We start from the raw sequence: 21,377 nt of genomic DNA, 5'->3' as shown, positions 1-21,377 counted from the left end.
TACTTACAGACGAGGCAATTGCAGCGGGATATCCTTCCAAATTACCCAAAACCAGCCAGGCGCACAGGAGTGTTTGAGAGGGGGTGCAGCGCGGTGTTACTCCGAGGCTGAGGGGCACCCCCGGGTGCTCTCCGGATGACGGTGCCCGAATTCACTTTCGTCAGATCCAACAGCGCCTGCTGCGCCCTCACCGCATCCAGATCCGAAAGCCAAAGGCAGATTTCTTAAACAAAAAATCTGCCTTTTGTTACATTTTCACAGAAATATATATATAATATATATATAATTTTACTAATACTACACATTTACTTAAGTTACGGATTAGCCTATATTTCTTTTAGCTACTTCACACAATGGATAGAAACAAACAAAAAAAAACATACTGTAGCCCAAACAGGAGCTGAAAATAACATAAAAATCCCAAACTTGTGACAAGATGGACTTACATTAAATATAATCAGAATTTCAATACCAGAGCTAGTTTTGTTTCGGACTTGCACTCGGGCAAGCTCTCAGCCTGACTTCACTGACTCTTGGAGAAAGCTCCCGTTGGTTTTGCTCATCAAAGGCAACAGGATTGGGATTTGGTTCACAGGAGACCATTTTATTGCCAACTTGAAGTGTTCCAAAACCACACCACCTCCTTTCTTTTTTCTTTTTTTTTTTCCCCTCAACCTAGGCAAGAGTTTAAAAAAAAGTGTGTAATTACAATTTCAATAGTGATTTCTTGCAACTTCTCAAGCGTATCTCATCAACAGGATATACAGTACAGTTCAGAGGAGTAAACATTTTAAAAGTAAGCAAACAACTTTTTTTTTTTTTTTTTTTCAACCAACATACACAATTTCTCGCTGTATTTATGCTGAACTCTCCTTTTAACATGGACAGGTTATGAAGTTAGTTTTCTTCTTCGGTACAACATGGACACAGGACTAGTACAATCCGGGCTGGTTTTCTGGTTGGTGTTGTTGAAGTTCAGGACAACTCTGCAGCATGGAAACCGTGGTCCTGCCATCCCTCCCCCTTCATCATCTCGCGTAGCGCTTAATGTAATCTTCAACTTTATTTCGGAAGTCCTCCTAGAGGGAAGCAGAGGCAGAATTACCGCAGGGGAGCCGGAGAGGGACTGAACAGGGCTTCAGCTCCAGTGCATAACCGAGCAAGATCGGTCACTGCTTTTTCATCGTCTGTCACAGCCTAGAGAATTAAAATTTGATAATCCAAGCGCCTCGTTTCCGAAAGTGGTTCAGAGGGGACACAGCGACACGGACAGCCCTCCGCAGAGCACCCACAGGACTGTCACACAGCCTCTGCGCCCGTGGAAAAGCACCGGCTTCTGGTGTTTTATTGTTAACATTAAAATAAAAATGAATTAAAATCCAGCAAACAGGAGACAAAGAGGGCCTTGAACACAGTATGGGCCACGGACCACACAAATCCTTCGCGCACCAAGGCAAGGATTGGTGTCAGGAGGAGCCCAATGCCTGCAACCACGACCTGCAGGGAGGCACAATCCTGCTCTGAGCACCGCAGCGGGTCGGGGAGCACAGCCCCAGGCTCGCCGGCATGCCAAGAGATGCCCTTCCAAGAGATGCTGAGCACTCTGGTGCCCTGCCCCGGGCAGGGAGCCCTGTTACACCAAGGTATGGATGGCGACAGCTTGCACTGCTTGGAAAGAACAACTGAGCGGTCACCTCTGGGGTGAAGCTCTTACAGACACCCACAAAACCTGTGAAGTGCTCCAGGTCTTTTCCAGGAAACCACCCCAAGGGCTGCGTGCCGCCAGGGGGGCAATGCCTTACCCTCACACACAGCTGCCTCCACGCCTGGACACGGTGAGTGTGCAGAGAAACCAGTGCTGGGGAGCCGCTGCCTTCTCTGCTTTAAATAAGATGTTGTGCATCAGCCAACTTCAATCCTCTGACAACACTCGGGAGCGCTGAGTAGCACGCTCGAGTGTTGCTGAAGTAACTACTTACAAGCAGCTCGTCTCGGAGCGGTCCCCGGGTCTCGGGCTGTCTGCAGCACCAGAAATCTCCCGGTGCCTCGCGTCTGCTAAAATATCACGCAGCCAAAAATAAGTGGCACTTTGAACTTGTTTTCAGCTCGGCTAAGTTGCGGACTACCTTGATGCAAAGCAGAGCAATTACTCACGACGGCACCGCACGCTGGAAACCTTGGCTGGGCGTGATGGGCATCCTCAGCACTACAGGCTGATCCCTCGCCGCAGCACAAGGCACGAGGCCAGGAAAAACAAGGCCAGGAAATACCACTGGGCACGTACTGGGGCCAGCTGCATCGTTCCCGGACCCACAACACCCGCAGGCAGCTCAGGAGCCTTCTCCCTGCTCCCACCAGCCCCTTTTTGTGGCTCCCAGATGCACAGGATTACGCTCTCTGCACCACAACGCAGCACAGAGCAGCTGTCCCCGTGCCACCGGGGCTCTCCGGGATCCCAAAGTCCAGCTCTGCAGGTGCTCGGCTCTCAAACCCATGTAGGAGAAGAAACCAGCTAAAACTGGAGATTGTACATGGCTTTGGGGCATGCCTAGAGCAGCTCTGCCCCGAGCTGCAGGGAGTTCAGAGGGGTACGTGAGCACCATGGGTCCTGGGGGGACGTGTGAGCAGTGCTGCAAGAAGTATTTGCTGTGTGAGTAATGCTCACCGAAATCACTGCTTCGTCTGCTGAAAATCCCTCTGGGACAATCAATCCATCAAAAGGAGATTCCAAATGAATCGCGAGATGAAGAGCACGGAGTAGCCAGCTCGTACAGAGCAGCTCACGATAGCACTGTGCTGGAAACCGGGTCACAGCACGGGCTGCATGGTGCAACACACATCCCACCCAACTTCTCCTACACGCGTTGAAACAAAGAAGTTTAGCCACTAAACTTCAAGCAAATAGAAACAGATTTGTAGTTGACACTCTGGCCAACAGTCCCAGCTTCAGACATCTACAGATTTCACAATTTCCACTTGTACTCTACGTTCCTGCTAGACAGCACGGAGCGTGCAGCGATGTGCAGTAAGAAAATAGCAAAAACAACTCCTTGCCTAATTACATCGAGGGAAAAGTTACATGGACTGATGTATTACCAACACAATTCACCGCAGTCTCAACTGATGAGCTTCTTGTCTTGAAGACACTGAAATGAGATGAATTCCTAAAGCTATGGCACCTCTAGATTTGGGAACCTTTTGGAGAAACGCTGACCCGATCTGGCACCTCTCCGAGCGGCTGTGCCTTCTTCCAGCGTGCTGTCCAGCACCGAGCTGCACTGATTAACGGCTATCCTATTATTAAGCTGTTAATTGGGGAAGAAGACCTGTTCAAGTACGCAATGCAAACACCATAAATGCTTCAATGCAAGTACCCACAGCAACCAGAGAAGCTTGCAGCTTGCTGAAAAAGTGTAAAACTCAGATTTTTTACGTATGAAGCTGCATAATAAAACAAAGAGGACTGAGCTCCTTATCCCTAATGTAGTTGGCAAAACTTTTCTTCTTCCTGCTAAGGTTGACCTTAGTTTCTGCCCTCAGGGAGGCCTTTGCACCCTCCTCAGGGTGTGTTAGGGTGGCTGCAGGCCGTGCTGCCCGGCTCCTGCAGGAGGATGCGCAGCTACTGCCTCCGGGGTGACTGCAGTGACTGAATTATGTTGGTTTGCTATTTCTGACCCACCTGCACATCAGTTAGATTTACAGTTCTGGAAAATCCAAGCTGATACAAAGAAGTAATGATCACAGAAATACTCAGTTGCTCCTGCTCTTCCCTCCTTTGCATAAAGCAAGCACTGAAATATTGACAAGAAGCCACCGTTTTAACAGAAAATTATTTTAATCCAAAGTTTATCACAGCTTTATATCCCAAACGACTTCTCTCAGGTCCTTGTGTTTTTACTTAAAGTGCATTTCAGTCCAAAAAAAGGGTCTTTGTGCGCCAGTAACCAAGCAACAGCCAGATGACATTACTCAGCCCCGTGCGAAGTTTTGGGAGGAGGATATAATCATCAGGTAGACTCACCCGTGAGCCCCACGAAACATGTTTAAAACGACCTTCCCTTTCTGTTCCTCCTCCGGGGAAATAATGAGTGCTCACGCCCACCAGCCCCCACACACCCACTCCCAGTTAGAGAGGAGCTGAATGAAACCTGTGAGCAACCCGAAGAGCTCACGTACGAGGCACGCTTCCAGCTCACACCCCTACCTTGCTACGATTTCCTCGTCACCGGTATATTTAGCTCAGCTTCGACACCATTTGGGGAATTTTCGGAGCTAATTACATTTGAGTTCCATAAAGAAAGGCTCAGAGAAAAAAGGGAGGGTGAAAAACCTGGCCATAAACCTGACCATCCTGCAGGCTCTCACGGCTAACAGACCCAGCCCTGGCAGCATCAACCTTTGGGCACTTTTCCCAAAATCGCTGTGCTGACAGGCAGGTTACAGGATCGATGTGCAAAGTGGCAGTGACCTACCTGCCTGCTGGAAGGAGAAAGGGAAAAAGCATTCCCTGAAGCTGTCAGGAGAGGAAAGGGCTCTGGATCGGAAGGCAGAAGGTGAAAGCTGCTGGGGCAGCCGGGGATAGCTGCATCTCAGTCCCGGTCGTGCAAAGGTGATGGGACCAAAAAGGTTGAGGAAGGCTAAGCAGAAAAATCATTCCCTTGATCAGGAGTGATGCAGGTCATGACGTCCTTGCCAAATCTGCCCTCTGACTCGTGGAGCAGCTTGGCTGGAGGCAGTTGGAGAGAGCCCTCCTCTGTGGCTAGTGCCACGGCTCACCCCTACCTGCATTCAGCCCCCAGTAGGGAAAGGTCCAAGAGCCCCGCAGCCATTCTCACCTTCCCTCAGAGTGGAGACTTGCGTGAAATCCTCTCCTGTGGGAGCTTTTGCAAGTCCTGCCCCATCCGAGCCGTGCCCTGGGCCAGCAAACCTCCCCGGGCTGGTGAGCGCTCGGGGCTCGGTGCAGGCACTCCTGCTGTCTGCTCACATTTTAGAGCTGTGTTTTTTTCCCGAAGAACCCAAAACAAAAGCTTTCCTGTTCAGCCACTTATTTGCCTAAAGCACGTAAATCAGAAGCTTTAAGACATCTGCATTTCTTTCACATTTCTCTCATTACCTCCAGTCAAACCATCTGCAAAAGCTTAATCAACTTTCACAAACCACAAAGAGGCTCCATCCGTAATCAAAGCGTTGGGAGCGATGGATGATGGCTCCTATAAATATTTCTAGCTCTCCAGAAGTAACTTTTGTTCCTATTTCCATCTGTTAGCACAATTAGCAGATGTGCTGCTGCTCATTTGCACATGCTGCTTAATGCGCTTTACGCTCAGGGGGAAAAGGCTTCGAGGCTGTAACAGGGGCAGCATAAAACGGTGGGGAAACCCAAGAAAAAAACACAGTGCAGATCTCTAAATGAGTGAATGCTGCAGAAAAACAAAATGTTTGTCCTACCGCAGCTGCTGCAATTCCAGGAAGAACAACAAATACCAAGCAGGGTGGTCGGCTGTGCAAAGCAAGCAAAGGATTTGCTGCAATAAATATGGGGATAAATAAATGTAATGACTCACGGGGTGAGATCCACACCAAGAGATGCTTCTGGGCTGGGGTGGTTTTGTTGTTCTCATTAGGGCAGCTCAGCCGTAATCAAAGAGTAAGCCTGCACTACCTTAGCAAATATTTGTGAGAAAGCCTTGATGCAACACGAGCTGAATCGGTTACAAGTGCTTTGGGATTCATTACAAATCGAGGGGAAAAAAGTTGGCCTCCACGTCAGATGACAGGTTTGTCTGGCCAAAGGTGAGCACATACTTCAAATCCTCGGATACGCTTGCGGATGCATTTAATTAGAGCAATCCTTCAACGTCTCACAACCTCTTAGAAAACGCTGGGAAACAGATCCTCGCCTCGGCATCCAGGAATAAATGCGAGCTGCTTATTTTACTTGAAGGAGGGTAAAAAACCCTCGCGCTTTTGTCACGTCACAGCTTTGTAGTGTTCGAAACAAGCAGCGCTGCTGCTGAAGAAAACGTTCAGGGCCAGCTACTTCCTATTAGCAAGAGAGATTTCAGGATGTCAAGGGCTGGCGCAGGGCTATCAATTTGAACGAGGGAATGAGGTTAAGTGGAAAACCTTAGAGCAGACAACGGACAAAGCCAGATCCCAGGCCACGAGAAGCTCAACCACGAGTACACAAAGCAGCACAGCAGGAGCACGCTAAGCTAAGCAACGCCTTGGCTCAAACATTCTGCAATGCAAACAGCTTAAAAAATGAGGGCCTGATAATGCCAGCTTGAAGCAAACATAGTGAGGGCTGCAACAAACCCCACGGACACGCACTGAGCAGCCTTGCTGCTGCCTGCCCTTCCTCGAGCTGATTGCAGCAACTGAGCTGTTGACAAAGCCCAGCACTGAAGAAGATGAAGATAAAAACACACCGACCTGCGTCCTAAATTCTTGGACCCCGGTGAACACGCAAATCAAAAGGCCGAGGAGTTCCTGGAGGCACGGATCGATTTTGGTAGCTCTCCCCGAGTCTCTCTCTGGAAGAGCAGTGGAAGAGAAGTCGGAGGATGGAGGTGGCTGCCCTGGCTCAAATCGGCTGCGTGTTTGTGCTACGAGGGCTGGCACTGAGAACAAAGGTTTAGCACTCCGTAAGTGTAATTTGAACACACAGACCAGCAGTTTCAGGCTCCCTGAATGCCAAGCAAAGCAATTATCCAAATGTTTAAGCCTGATGTATGGGTACTACAAACGCTGCCACAACCAGATGAGCTCCCGGGTAAAATAAACAGGCACCAAGAAGCCCCAAGCTGCTTAAGAAGAGACAAAAGTAGTGAAAAGGTCGAGTTACAGCCTACTGATGTCCTCAAGCATTTCATTTCCAAGATTAATTGGATCATCCTGCAGCAGGAACTGTCTGGAGAGCTGTCCTGACATACCTCAACAGGAGAAGAGACATCGGGAAACCACACGAAGACCAAGGGGCTCCTGAAATGTTGTAGCGATCAATCACCACGTCTGGCAAAACATTTCTTATCCTATTAAGCTTCATTACGAGCATCTCATTGTTCTTACTGTTTCTGTGGGTCTACAGAAGCACTCCTACCACCTCCAGCTCTTCTCTTCCATAGCCTTGTGTCCCACAGCAAGCTCCTGGGCACTTTCTTTCTCCACTGCAATTTCTTGCTGAGAAACAAGCGCGACATCAGACTCAGCTACGATACGATGTGCAATTTTACAGTGAAGAATTAATAACGCCAGATGAAGTCACTCCAAAGCACTGACCTCTTAAGCAGTCTGCATAACACGCGTCTCTCTATTGTTGGTGCAACTGTCAATTACAGAACGTGAGCTGTGCAAAAATCCCCCAAAAAAACAACGAGCACTGCAGTAAGTACGGCTAAACACGGCAAAAAGCAAAAAGCAAGCAAAAATACGCAGAGCCTGTAATCAGGATGAGGTAATGGGGCTCCCCTCGGTGTTGAATAGCTTGTGGGTAGTTCTCCAGCCCAGAATAAAGCCTCATTTAGTCAGTATGCAAGAGTCAATTTGCAGCCCACACGCTTTTACCCACACAGCCACAGAATACCTAGCAAAACTGAGAACGGGCTTTAAAGCACACATTCAGCAAGCAAAGATAGCCTGCAGATCTGTAGGCAGTCAGGTTTCGCTATCATTACTTCCCTCCTCCCCCCAGCACAATACAGCCTCCTTGATATTCCCCTCCTCTCTCCAGCTCCTTCATCCTCCTGGATGCAGGTGGGAGAGGGGCGAGGCTGTGCTCCGAGCTCCGCGTGCTCCCAGGCTTTGCTGGTGGCTCACTCCCAGACCATGCTCTCTTTATTCCTGCTGCCGATTTGCATGGAGGTTATGGGAACTGGATTTAGAGATGCTGCTGCTCTGCTGGGTTTGATGGAAATTGGAGAGCGTGTTTGAAGGGAATGAGGATTGATGGGGAAAGGGACAGATGGACGGCACTGCAAAGCCCAATTCCTCTACAGAAAGACTGCCAAGCAAAGCAGCAAACACTGGGAAAATAAATTACAGTGAGGGTGATGGAGCACAGGAGCAGGCTGCAGTCTCCATCGGAGATGCCCAACATCCACAGGACGCCGTCCTGGGCAGCCTCCTGCAGCTGACTCCACCACGAGCTCATGGGCTGGATTAGATGGATCTGCAGAGGTCCCCGCCACCCTCAGCAGCGCTGGGATTCTGTGAGATGCCTTCTGAAAACGCCTCGAGGATGATGTGCTGGACACGCCGTCGCTGCAGAACAACCAGCCCTCCCAGCATGATTCAGACTCAGTTTATTCGGTTACGCCGGGCATAAATAAGCAAGAAAGAACAAATCTGTACTCATATCGAGGCCTCCAACTTCAAGTCCAATTAAAAACACGAGCTCTTCATGTAACCTGCCAGCTGCCTAGCAAAATTTCCCAGCGTCTCCTCACTCATTTTAATCGGTAATCCATCACTTTATATTTCTTCAGATTATTTTGCTGCTGTTGCAGGAGTATGAGACTGGCGGTCTCCAAAACAATACCCAAGTTTTATCGGAGAAACCAAGGGAGAGAAAACAGAAATCCTTCAAAAGCAACAGCAGCACCGAGGCTGGCATGTATACCCAGACTGGAGTGAGGCTCCAAACAAAGGAAATTCTGTGAAAAGTCTAATTTTTAGTTTGAGGAATGATGCAGGGAAGTGTCAGGCTTGTCAACTCAATAAATCCTTTCCTCTCAGCTGCAGAGAAATGCTTTTGTTCTACACCTAATTGCTATTATCTCATATTCCAATGTGCTCCAGACCAGATTGTTTAGTACACGGCTGAATTCCCCTCCTACCCCTACCCAGCTGTAGTTTTACAGTCTGGGAAGCTTGAATCAAACAATGAAACCTGAAGTGCCGTGCAATTCTGCATCTCTCCCCACGTAAAATAACTCACATTAATCACGTTGAATTGATTGCCACCGACTTGAACCACACTAGAGAGAGAATTCCCTTGAAGCCAAGGAATTACAGCCAGGACTGCCTCTTACACCAGCTAGAGAGACGTGAGAGTTACTTATTGTTAGGGACTCGGTCTTGAGACCAATTTCCTTGCCAAACATTCTCTGTTTACCACAACAAGCACTAGATTGTGGGGGTGATGTTGCTAAGATGTTAGAGAGTAAAGCATTACGACGAGAGCCTTGGCTGTGACTGCAGTCAGTGCAGCACTGGGCTGATTTAAGGCACAGTCTGAAAGCCAGACAAGGGGATTATTTTGTCGAAAGATTAAAAAAAGCAGAGTGTCAAACTTAGTTTAATAAATAGGCTGCTTCTCCCCTTTTCCTTTTATCTTTTTTGTATAACACGAACCTTTGGCACCCACACGGAAGATGAGCAGCACGTCAGAGAAAAGCGGTCTGTGCTCCTTCAGCCCTGAACTTGTCAGAGCAGAGACAAAGCGGGCTGAAAAGGTTGCCTGTGGAGGAACATTACAGCAAGACTGAGACACATTCAAGTCAAAATTAAGGGAAGGACAAGAAAGAGAATGCAAGTTAAATGCCAGGGCATTAATTCAGGATTAAGATGGTCCAAATGAATGCCTAGCCATTAACTGCCTTGTTGTCTCCACAGGGTGAATCATTTCCTTCTCTGCACTGTGTTCCCTCCTGCAAAGCAGCAAAAATGCAACGTGCTCTCCATCAGCGTGCTTCGTTTCCACTGATTTAATGTCCTTAATAAGAGCTAGGAATTAGATCTCGAGTTTAACAGTGACTTAGACTGCCCGAGCCCTTGTCACCTCTGCCGCGCTGGTAGCTGTGTCCTCTTACCATGATAACGAGTCCTCAGCTGCTTTAGGGCTCTGCCAATTTGTACAGCTCCGAGTCCTGTCTCCCAGGAACTGCTCAAAATTGCATGCTGGATGCAAAAACTAAAAATACAGACATCAGATCCTGTGCTACTCGCACAAAAGCAAGCGTCAAACACATGTACGAATTTTGCTGCAAACCAACATTCACTAAATCTGTAATATTTTTCTTTAAAAACGTTTCTTCAGGTTATTATTAAAAGGCACCAAAACCAAAATCGCTTACAATTACCACTAATTATTGTAACAAAAATGAACTCGAAGTGAAAAGCTTCGCCTGACTGCAGCCAGTGGAAAAACAAACCCAAAAACCAAAACTGCAAGCAGTGAAAAGTTAAATTTAATTCCCAAAGAAGCAAGTCTTAAACCAAAGGATCATCCTTGTTGCTGTCTGCTAAGTCTTTCAGGCCTATCTAATTATTTAAGCATTGCAGCACAGCAGACAGACATCTGTGGGTTTTCAGACAATGTGAAATAACCAGAATATTCAGAATACGTCCAAGCCTAGTTTACTGACTCTTCCTCTTATTAAATGTAATTCCCATTTATTTTTCAAGAGGGATTTCAGCTCCTGGGTTCATATGCTCAATGATATTAAAGAATCAGAAGCAGCTGTTGTTTTCTCCAACAAGCAGGGCACGCACTCTGGAAGCTGTACAGGGCTTGTTTTGAGCTGAGCGATAGGCGAATACCCCAGCAGTGTTCAATCAGAGCAGAGGTATGAGGATGGAGGCTCTGGACCATTCGTGCAGGCCCTGCTGAATAATCACGTAAATTCCAGAGAAAGCAATTTGCAGGTTACCTGGTGAATGCCTTCACTAGTGAAACACAGCTTTCTAGGCACCAGAAGAATCCAATATCCTGGCTCTACATGTTTTGTTACCGAGCATTTACACTGCTGACAAGGTAGTGGGCACGCCACGACAAGCTGAAGTTTGCAGCCACTTTCTGCACAAGTCTGCAATCCACAGAGAAGCCCCACTCCCTGACAACACTTCCCTTGGCAGCTGTAACCCATCCGTTTCCTCTGCTGACACCGACGCGAGGCTAAACAAGGCGGAAATGAGATTTCAGATTATTTTGACAAATACTCGGTGTGCTTGTCTGAACCACATGCAAGCTTGGTTTTGTAGCTAAGAAGGCAGCAAGCGAGCTGCTGTCAGGCAGCATCCCTTCGTGCTGTGCCCAAGCGAGCCATCAGCCTCCACGTCCACAGGAGCTGGCAGAGGCTCACGCTCTGGATGTGCCAGAGGGCGAGTGAGGAGTCGCAGCCTGGAATCAAGGCGCATCCAGCACCACGAGGTGCTCTCAGCACGGTGCTTGACTCAAGGATGCTGCTTGACTCCGTTTTTTGCTGTGTGCCTACCAAAATGCTCCTACGCTGCTGCTGCGAGACAGCTGCGCCTGCACCTGCGGCTCCTCTGGTCGTTTTGGAAGGGGAGGCTGCTCTGCCTCACTGAATTACAAATTAAACGGGACGAAGGCAGATACTCGAGCAAGCAGCGCAGAGCTGTCAGTCATGAGCCTGAGGTTCCTGACAAGCAGGCAGCAGGAAACAGGCTGGTAACGCGACGAGCCAGATCTCCTCACTCGTGCACAATTAGCGAAATATCAGGCTGTTTCCATCACCCTGGAGCTAAGATACCCGATCGCCTTCTTCCAGTAACAGCAAAGTTTCGTTTTGTTTTTTCATCTCCATTCATTTATGCAAGATTACACCGGGGTGCGTTGACCCAAGACGTCACTAACAGCTTGCTATTCCCCTCCACGCTGCCGTCAGCCTTTGTTCTTGCACGCAGCAGACAGGGATGAGTGGCAGGCAGTCTGCATCCTGACTTCATTACACCTCTGGGCCTTGCAGGAACCGCTGGTGCTTTTTCATGTGTCATGCTGAAACGGAGGAAGGACAGTCAGCTCACGGTGCTCTGTGGAAGGGCTGCTACGTGATCGAGGCAAAATTAAAAGGCTCATCCTGCAGAATTCGGAGTGCTCTCGGTTCTGTTTTAATTGAAAGGGAAAATGATGGCATCCAGCACTTGCCACAGTGAGATGCACGGTGTAACTGGAGTTTTGCAAGCTAGCAGTAACGTCAAACACCAACCTGATCCTTCTGCACTGCTAACAAACTGGTAATGATGCTGTCCCGATACTCGGAAGGTGTGAAATCACACTTTGATCGGCTACATTCTGCATTCAGTTGGCTTGACAGATGAAAGTAGGGGCTTATTATTACAACTTTTCAGCTTAGCGTTTCTGTTTTCTTCGCGTTTCAGCTTTGTGGCCATAATGTTGTTGGCCAGAAATTACAAAAAAAAAAAAAAAAAAGCTTTAAAAATGATACAAGAACATGCCCACATTTTAACCTCCTAAAAAGAATTTACCTAGAACTTCAAAGCATCTAACAGCTGGGTGTTTACACTGTGGGACTACAGAACAGAGCCTGGCATTTGACTATCTGGAAAGAAGGACTCCTACATGTTCTGACCCCGAAGAGGTAACCCTGTAAAGCCAACCTCTCAAATCTCCACTTTGGTCCCACCAGCAGGAAAAAGCCTGCTAGGAAGAAACACAAGCACCTCATTAACAGCGGCCAAGCCACAAACTAAACCATTTCTGCCCCAAACAAAAGCATTCCCACCCAGTGGAGCTGTCAAGCTTATCCCAAAGACGTGTAAAGCAATAATTGAGCGAGAAGGCTCTTCCACAAAGCATGGCAGCGGGGACTGAAAGGCCTCCAGCATGCCTTCAGAAATGGCCAAAGCACAGGCTTTCCCTCTAGACCATTGACAGCCCAAGTCACTTTTGCACTCTCCATGCCACCTCCCCACCTTTTCCACCTGCAGTGAGCCGGGCACGGTGCAGTTTGGGGACTCCTCACCTCATAAAATCACCCTGCACAACGCCCCCCTGCCTGCTTGCTCCCGCAGCCCCAGCTCAAACACCTTCCCAACACAAAAATGCAGTCAAAAGACAACCCGAAATGAACTTCAAGTAAATGTTTTCAAATAATTCCTCTGTTCTAAGACTTATTTTCCAGCTGTCTTGAGCCATCACTAAGCTTCAAGCATCTGAGCTTGGAAATGAAAATAGTAATTAAAACTTGACTGCTATTAAGTGGAAAATTAAGATTCACGATCAGAGTTCTTCAAATATTAGCGGCACTTTCTGCATACAAAATGTTACAGGGATATGGTTGAGACACTGGAGAAGCTTAACCACGTGTATGGCTGTGATGGGAAACTGCTGGCAACAGGGCTGCACGTTTGGCACAGGGAACTGGGCACAGATATTCCTTATTTAATTCACCAGTGCATTACTTTTTAAATGCACAATGGGAGAAAGTATTAGAAAAAAAAAAAAAAAAACTTCTAGTAAAAACCTTTTGGAGTGCACTGCTCAGACCCAAACAAATGTAGAAACAAATGCTCAGATACAAGCAGGATATAACCCTGGGTAACACATCGCTGGTATTTGACTTCTGGCATACCCATAAGCTCTTGACTACTTTGCAAAATAAAAACGTTTCAACTGCTTTCAATTTCTTCAAGGAACAGCAGCCATCAAAGGAACGCAGCTATTTCACATAATTCATCACAATCTGGAAAATAAAATGCTTGTTTAGAGCTATTTCTAACACTTTCCACCACGTATTTATGAATAGCTGTCTTTTTCTGAGACGCACAGCAAGATGCAGCACCCACGGACCATGAAATTTTATGTGGAGTATTTTATGTCATATAAATGTTTGATATTGAAATGTCTTCTATAAAACCCTGGTCAATCCTGGTGAGTGCTATCCAAGCAAACTGCTTTGCACTCAGATTTGCCAACAGTCACTGTAGGCGGACGTTATTTCTAATTCTCAGATAAGACTGATTTTGAGAGACTTACACTGCTAACTGGGAAATCTAGAGCAGAAAACCCAGCGAGGAACACCCCCAGGAAGGTTTTTGCTGCCAGCGAGAAACCCAATTAACTCAAAGGTGGAAGAGATGTCCCTCCGGGTCACTCAGTTTGTGCTCACGAAGAGGTGAGCTGACCAGGATGCCCTGAGCTAACGCAGTAACTTACATGTTCCCTAAAGCCAAATTTAAAATCATCAACAAGATGAAGAAGAAAAAAGAAAGCAAGCCCCAAACTTCTCGGCTGTGGGTGGGGTGCTGAAAGATTTCTTTCAACACAGAAACCTCTTGTCTCTGAAAAAAAACAACAGCCCACCATCATCCCAACAGGGAAAACTGAGCACAAAGAGCACGTAAAGACAGATGCCTTGCTCACAAAATGCCTCTGACATAAAAATATTAACTGAAAAAAGAACTACTATGACAGAGAAGCTAAACAAATGAGTTAAATGAATTAACTTGGACCAGAAGATCTGAAGAAATACAATCTTTTTTTTTTTTTTAACCAAGCTTTAATTCCAGTTTGTGTTGCCCTTTGTCTGCTTAGAGGCTCCAAAACACCTACCGCAAGCCAGCATCATGCTTTTCATTCAGATGCATCAAATAACGTTTTAAATGGGCTAATCTTCTACTATATGAAATTACAGTACTAGAAGAAAACTTGGAAGTGATCGCAAGAGATCAAGGACAATGCAAATTTGAAAACTCCATTTCTTTTCCCGTGCAGTTCTCCAGCTACACAGAAAAATGGATTTTCAAGGTAGACTTAAATCCAAATGTAATTTCGCCCGTATTACATATAGGCACAGAAATAAAAAGCCGAGGGGATAAGGGTACAGCTAGCCATGCCATTATTTAGGAAGAGTCTTTAGCAGGATCGAATTGGAAATGATGCACAGGCTGCAAGCTCTGGGACTTTTTAACTCTCTGAAGGCATTAGCAGTCTGAGGACAAAATCACTCGAAACTCCACCGTGATTTACAGGCAGACCACTTGCTGACAACTCTCTCTTTCAAGGACCTACCTGGTTTCAGAAGATACACTCACGTCCTCTCCAGAACGTGGCGCAGGTTCTGGCGCTTTGTCCTGGTTCCTGCCCAGTAGCCAGGGGAAGGCTTTGAGATTTAAGATTGTTCTATAAAAATATTGAACTGTTTGCTTATGAAGGACTAAAAAAAAACCTGCACAAAATTATGAATAGTTAAAAGGTCTTCAGCAAAATTTGTAACCTACAACTGTCCCTAATTATCAATGGAATTTGTAATGGGATTAAGTTGGCGCGCTCAGTTGTGTGGACAAGACGACATTCCTCAAGTAATTCAAGGAAAACCTTCATCCCCAAAGCCTCACTAGAACAACCTCCAAGCCTGCAAGCGATTCAGAGACTTTTTCCAGCCTAGTTTCCTAACGAACCGAGGCTATGAAGGGCCATTAAAATCCCAAGAGGAAACTTAAGAGGCGGCTTCGGGCTCTGTACCAGCACCACCGCTACAAACCCATCTCCACAGAAACAGTCCTGAAATAAAACTTACTCATGTTATCACTGACAAGACTGGAACGACAACAACAAAAATAATTGCAAATGCAAAGCGGTAATGGACTTTCTTCTGTAAAAAATTTGGTAGCTGTCAGCACAGCAAGCAACAGAAGGGAAAGGCTGCCCTGACACTCCTCAGCCCCGACAGCTTCTGGCCTCACATACCCCTGCAGCAAGCACTGACCGTGTTTTATTTATCTGAGGGTACAGTTCATGAAAACAGGCCATTATCCAAGGTGAAAGGAGGCCGGCAACGCTGTCCCTGGTGTCTCTCAGAGGGTTTTTGGCACTACCGCAGTGAGGAATGAGAATAACATTAGGACAGGAGTACAAACTGGCACTGTAAGGATGATCTGCTAGAGAATAAAGGCAGCCACAAAACATCAGGAATAGTCCAGAGTCACGTGTAGCTGCATTATGTCATGTACAAATCCCAGCTCCCCTAAATTTTAATATCCTTAATATCATTAATATCCTTACAGATGCACAACCCCCTCCCGCTGTCTCTGAACAAACCCACCCCAGCACGGAAAGCTACCGAAACCCAGATGGACCAGACACAGCCAGCGACAGCCACAACTGCCAAAATCGTGCAGCTATAATGAAAAGCCATGATTTCTAAAACCTGGACTAGAACCAAATTCCTCCACGCAAATCAATGCAAAATAATTCATCGTTAAAATGTCAAAACAACAGCACTAGCTTCGCGATCCAGCCATGGGAAGGCAAGGGCACAATTAAAACTCCCTTCACTGATAGCAGCAGAAGGTAGCTAGGAAAAAAAAAAAGGGCAAAAAGGCAAAACCAAGAGCAGTTTTACGCAGGGGTGTTGTGCTGCGTGTTCTTTACAACCTGGCAGACAGCTGGTAAATCAAACAACGCAGGTAGGGATGAGGATGCTTGGCACCTGGAGTGCCTGCTGGAAGCAGCGCGCTGACCTCCTCACATCCAGGAGGTTTGCAGCCAGGATTTTATCGAGTCTGACAGCAGCCTTCCTCCAGCAACAAGAGTCATCCCTCTGCCTGGGGCGAGCGAGGAGAGGGCCACGAAGGCGAGGCATTAATCATCTCCTCCTGCCGTGATCGCCAGCAGAGAGGTGGCACCCCCACCTTGCAGTGTCCTGTGATGAGGGGCAGGCTGGCACTGCTTTCCAAGGAAGATTCGAATAAAATCATTTACATCAAATTAAAAATATGTTTAAGACTGATCCTTGGCAAATGTGTGCTTGTTCTGGCTAGACTGCTCACCTTTGGCATGCCAGAACTGCTGGGAGAAGTTTTACGGAAGATGACGTGCAAGATTTTCACAAGGGGGAAAAAACCTCCTGGATTTTAAAAGGATTTTACCCTTTAACAATGACACAGCAGGAAACAGCTCCACGCACCAGATACTGGCAGGTGAATTCCACTGAGAAGATGGAAAGATCGTGCAGGAGAAGAGCAGGGTTGCAGTGTTACCCAGCTTCCCTTATTAAAGCTCCTCAGACTGACGCACGGATAAACAAGTGAACAAGTGTTTGCTAGTTTGCAAGGCTACAAAAATTGCTTTAGCCTTCGAAATTATACAGAATACAACAGGAAAATACAACTCCAATAGGCCATGGCATTAGCATTCATGGTATGGAAGGCAGAGATGAGGAAGATAGGAGTATTGGGAGAAATATTTTTACTTGAAGCCACGTGAACAGTGCAATGAATTTTCTTGTTGGGTAGCACATATGGCTTTGAAATGGCTTTGGCAAACGCAGACTGCTAGGAAATATAAGGGCAGTGGTAGATAGGAAGCCTTTAAGGAACCCAGAGAATTGCAGTGTCCTGAGATAGCATCTTCAAACACCCATGACAGATGAATGTGTGGAAAGTATTTTCTAGATTGCAGCTAACAAATAGCAGGCGGGTCCCACAGCACCTCGGGCTAGGGAATACGCAAGTCCTGAACTCCCGGGCTGATCCTGCTTTGCATTACCAAGGCACAGCCCTATTATTGCAGTGCTCAGCTTGTTTGCCACGGAAGGCAAATCAATAATGCTCTGTTTGTTCACTGCACAAACCAGCAGACCCTACGCTGAGTGCTCAGGAATCCCTGGAATCGATTTGAGCAACAGTCAATGGCTCTGGCATCCACCTAACGAGGGGCTGACTTCTCTGCTAGATACAAAGCCGCTAGTTAAGCAGCAAGCTGTTAGTTTAACGAGTAAGTTCTTATTTAAAATCCACAAGAAAACTCAAAGCACTAAACTGATGAGATTTTATCAGCTTGAGAAGATTAAATCATGGTAAACACACTGCTCAGCTTATGTAATGACACCAATCATCTTTTTATTCTGATTTATGGAGCCCTAAAACAAAAGAGGATGGCCACTTACCTTCCAGCAGTCGTGACTTAACTGCAGTGTCATGTGCAAACCACAGATGTTCCCAAAAGCAACACGACAGAAACGAACAACGCCAACTTTAACTGTTTCCAGAGTAAGCAGAGGGGAAAAAAAGAGCGAAGGGGAGCTACAAATTTTAAGGAATGCTTTACTAAAAGCTGAAAGCCACAGGCAGCAAGTTTGCAAAGATCAGTCTTAAAAAAATGAGCATGGAAGTTGGCAGGAGGTCTACAGGAATACAGACACTGGATAGGATGCAGTCAACGTGCTGGAGGGCAAATGCAGGCTCCAGAGGGAGGTGGGAGGGCTGGAGAAAGGGCTGGCAGCACCCCACGAGGCTCAGCAAGGCCTTGGGATGCTCTCAGCAGGTAGTCTGCAGATGCAGAGGTAGAGGGCTGAGTATCGAGGTGATCTCCATGCAGCATTTAGGAAAATGGATGTTGACAGCTGAAGTTTGTTGTACGACCTCCCCAAAAGTTACTGAGATCTAGCAGAACATTTGGGGAAGAAATGTAGAATTATTACAACTGTAGAAACAAAGAAGAATGCATTTAAAGGTGACTCGATGATCAGTGGCTGACAGAAGCTGCAGGGGCAGAGGTTCAGTAGCTGACAGCTCCTTCCTCGAGCTGACGGAGGCTCCGAGGGTTAGGAGCTGAAGCTGCACTAACAATCAAATGAGACTTTTTTTTTTTTTTTACAGCAATTAATTAATTAATTTCAACTTGAGCTCTGAATTTCGTATAATTTCCTGATATTACAACAGCTATGGCTATGTGCTCTGGTAGGAGCCAGAGATCTAACGCAAAAATTAAGCAGTGCCTTAAGCAGGGAGAGAGGAGAACCATCCCTCGCAGCCTGGTCTGTAACACAAACATTCACGGTACAACTGCTCTCCAAAAATCAGCAGTAAGGGTTTGATATCTCTGATGTGACTACAAACACGACTTCCCGTCAGTTTTGATGGCATAACACCGGCCCAGGGAGCTGAACAAACTCCTGCCCCACACTGTAAATAACCAGAGGCAGGCTTCACGTTATCTGCTAACCTCTCAAGCAGCCACACTTAGCCTGAAGGTCTGCAAAAGGATCCCAGGATCTGCGATGTGAAATGACATCAGTGAAACAGCCATCTCCTCCAGGAGACCCACAAAGACCACTCGATGGGCATTTGGTTTGGCTTGTACAGTCCCACACTGTCAAATGGCCAAAGGGATTTTCTTCCAAGATCTCCTCTGCACAGCCATCCATACGCAGAACTATTTGCACACAGATATACTTGCATACCTGTACACAGCATATGTGCACGTCTATGTTACATTTATACCAGCTGTATATTTGTATTACGCATGTAGGAGTGTCTCAGGGAAAATTCATTAAGGGAAAATTCATTACAATTCTCTTATGAATCACATTGTGCACTGCAAGTATGTTCTTGAGAGGGACACAGCACAGCAGCTTCGCTTCCCAGTGCAGTGCTCAGACACTACATGACATCTATGCCTCAGAGAGACAAAAACTAACTCAAGCTGCAATTATATCCCTTGAGGCTAATTGTAAAAGCTGCCATTTCTCCCCCTTGCATAAGTTATTCTCTCCAGATAAGCATTATTAGTTTCATTTTGTGATGCTGTGGAGACATGCTTTGGATAACCCAGAACGATACCTGTTAAAATATAAGCAGTGTGTGTCACCAAGTGCACTGAAGACGAAATTCTGATAAGCACCAAAAGAAGTTAGCATGGTAGAACACAAATTTCACATATAACTAAATGCAATGAATCTCCATAGGAATTTAATAAATAAATTAAAAAAAAAGTCTCTGCAATTTTTTATTTTTTTTAACTTAGAAGACTGACAAAAAACCACTCAATTTCCCTTTGACAACTTCTGCAGCTGCTGGCATCTGAAAAAGCTTCCATGCTACTAGAGCAGCAGCACTCTGAATGCTCGCCTCTCCCTTTCTGAGGAAGGTGACTTCTTAAAAGCAGTTTGTGTTCTTCCCCTGTTAGGGCTCCCCGGATTTCCAGTTTCTGAGCGAGGTCAGGGGATGCAGGACAGTGCTTTCTTCACCGTTCTTTGGGAAGAGGACATTACTGCCTGGCTGTCTGATGCCTCACAGGGCTCACAAGCCTCTATTACAGGTGCCAGATTTGACACTCAGCAATAGGTGCGTAGCCTCACCATTCCCAAGTGGCATACACCCTGGCACAATGTTGGAACAATTCGGTCTGGCACTGCAAACAAAGACAGTGCTGCCACCTCCACCAGCCTACTTTTCTTCCTTGAGCTCCATCCTGCCTGAGACTTTCATAGCTTTGCAGCTTGGAAGGCTCCCTGGCACTCTGCACCAAGGTGGTATAACACAACTGTAGATAAAATTACTTCCAGAAGAGGTTTCTACCTGAATTTGCATTTTCAATGAACTCTTCACATGAATACCTACCTAGAAACTTTGCTCAGTCTTTAAGGTTAACCTCGCCAAAAGTATCTGAAGAGTTTAACTTAAATAAATGAGTGATCCTGACCACACCACGTGTAAATTTGATATGCTGAAGGTAAGCACCCATATAATGCACGGTGATACAATTTCAGGGATGCATGTAAGGGAACTTACCACTTCTGCTCATCTCTACCACCACACCATGTCAGCTGAGAGGTACACATCCCCAACACTTCCAAATTTCTTATGGGTCAATAAAAGCATGCAACGTCAAGGCTTGTGAAGGAAAAAGTAGCACTTTGGTAGAGAAAGAGAAGAATGAGATGTGCTTGCTGGCCTTTAAGTTAAAGGCTGCTCACGTAGCTGTGCCAAAACAACTCACTGTCGCTTGCTCCACAGAGCATATGCAGCTTGAGGGAAAATCTTAGAAACAAGAAGCAAAAGACCATCTATTTCGGGGATGTGATGCTCAAATTGTTGACCATAAGGTAATACAGACGACCACGTTGAGTTTACTCGCTCAGATAAAGCACATTTTTGTTTAAATATCTGCTCCCCGATACACTGAGTCACCCTACTGCCTGAAGTACCAGCTGAAATGCTATAAAAGGACTGACTGGGAATCACAGAGCACAGCGTGTGGAGTTGTTTAGGAACAAAATGCTTTAAATAAACCACTGACTCACCTTGTCACGCAAATGATGCTCTGCAGCCTCAATATTCAAGGGATCGTCAAAATTCAAAAGATCCTGGAAAAGAACCAGAGAACATTATAGGGTTTCCCCCCATACTCCTTTCAGTGATTATACAAGAAATCCTAAGCCCTAATGAACAAGAAAATGAAGCAACGCAAACAAGACCAGAAAGCACAGTGCTATTTCCTCCCTACCTTTGTAGGTATCCCTAACAAAGGTAAATGCAAATAAATTCGGTGGCTGCGAACTGAATCACAAGTCAATTAAAGGATAACCACGGCGAGGCACTCGACCCCAGGCTGGCTGCATGCCACATACAGAGATAAATGTAACTAAATGAAGTTTTTAAGGGACATTGAAAATTTCAGGAAGCTCAACTGCTGTTGATTTCTGTTCAAGGGTAAAGTAAACCCTAATTACGTTCAGACCTGCAAACAGGCTGGTGATAAAGCAGGAAGAGTTTCCTTAATGCCACTTCCAGTAGCAAAGTAATTTCATTCTCTCTAACCTACAGCCTGATAGACGGGAAATTTTAGGGCAATGGGAAAAACGTGGCCCAGAAGGAAATGGACTGTG

General features: G+C 46.4%; 1 protein-coding gene across 7 annotated transcripts in view; it reads right to left on the bottom strand.

Moving 5' to 3' along the window:
* Positions 1 to 583: 583 nt before the first annotated feature.
* Positions 584 to 21,377, bottom strand: part of UBE2F (ubiquitin conjugating enzyme E2 F (putative)) — a 60,108-nt gene continuing 39,314 nt past the window's right edge. For 2 of the 7 annotated variants that reach the window (XM_084523967.1, XM_084523969.1), the window contains 2 exons: positions 20,793 to 20,855; positions 584 to 1,079 (listed from right to left, as the gene is read on the bottom strand). In XM_084523967.1, the coding sequence (XP_084380093.1) occupies positions 1,029 to 1,079; positions 20,793 to 20,855 (114 nt within the window). In that variant the 3' untranslated portion in view covers positions 584 to 1,028. Of the gene's footprint in view, positions 1,080 to 10,695; positions 20,404 to 20,792; positions 20,856 to 21,377 lie in introns of those variants that run through there. The other 5 variants (XR_014694438.1, XR_014694439.1, XR_014694440.1 and 2 more) reach the window with 5 other exon arrangements.

The sequence above is a fragment of the Aythya ferina genome (assembly GCF_964211825.1).
Source record: "Aythya ferina genome assembly, chromosome: 6".
Taxonomy (NCBI): domain Eukaryota; kingdom Metazoa; phylum Chordata; class Aves; order Anseriformes; family Anatidae; genus Aythya; species Aythya ferina.
Note: the sequence above shows the minus strand (reverse complement) of the source record. Positions and strands in the feature narration are given on the sequence as shown.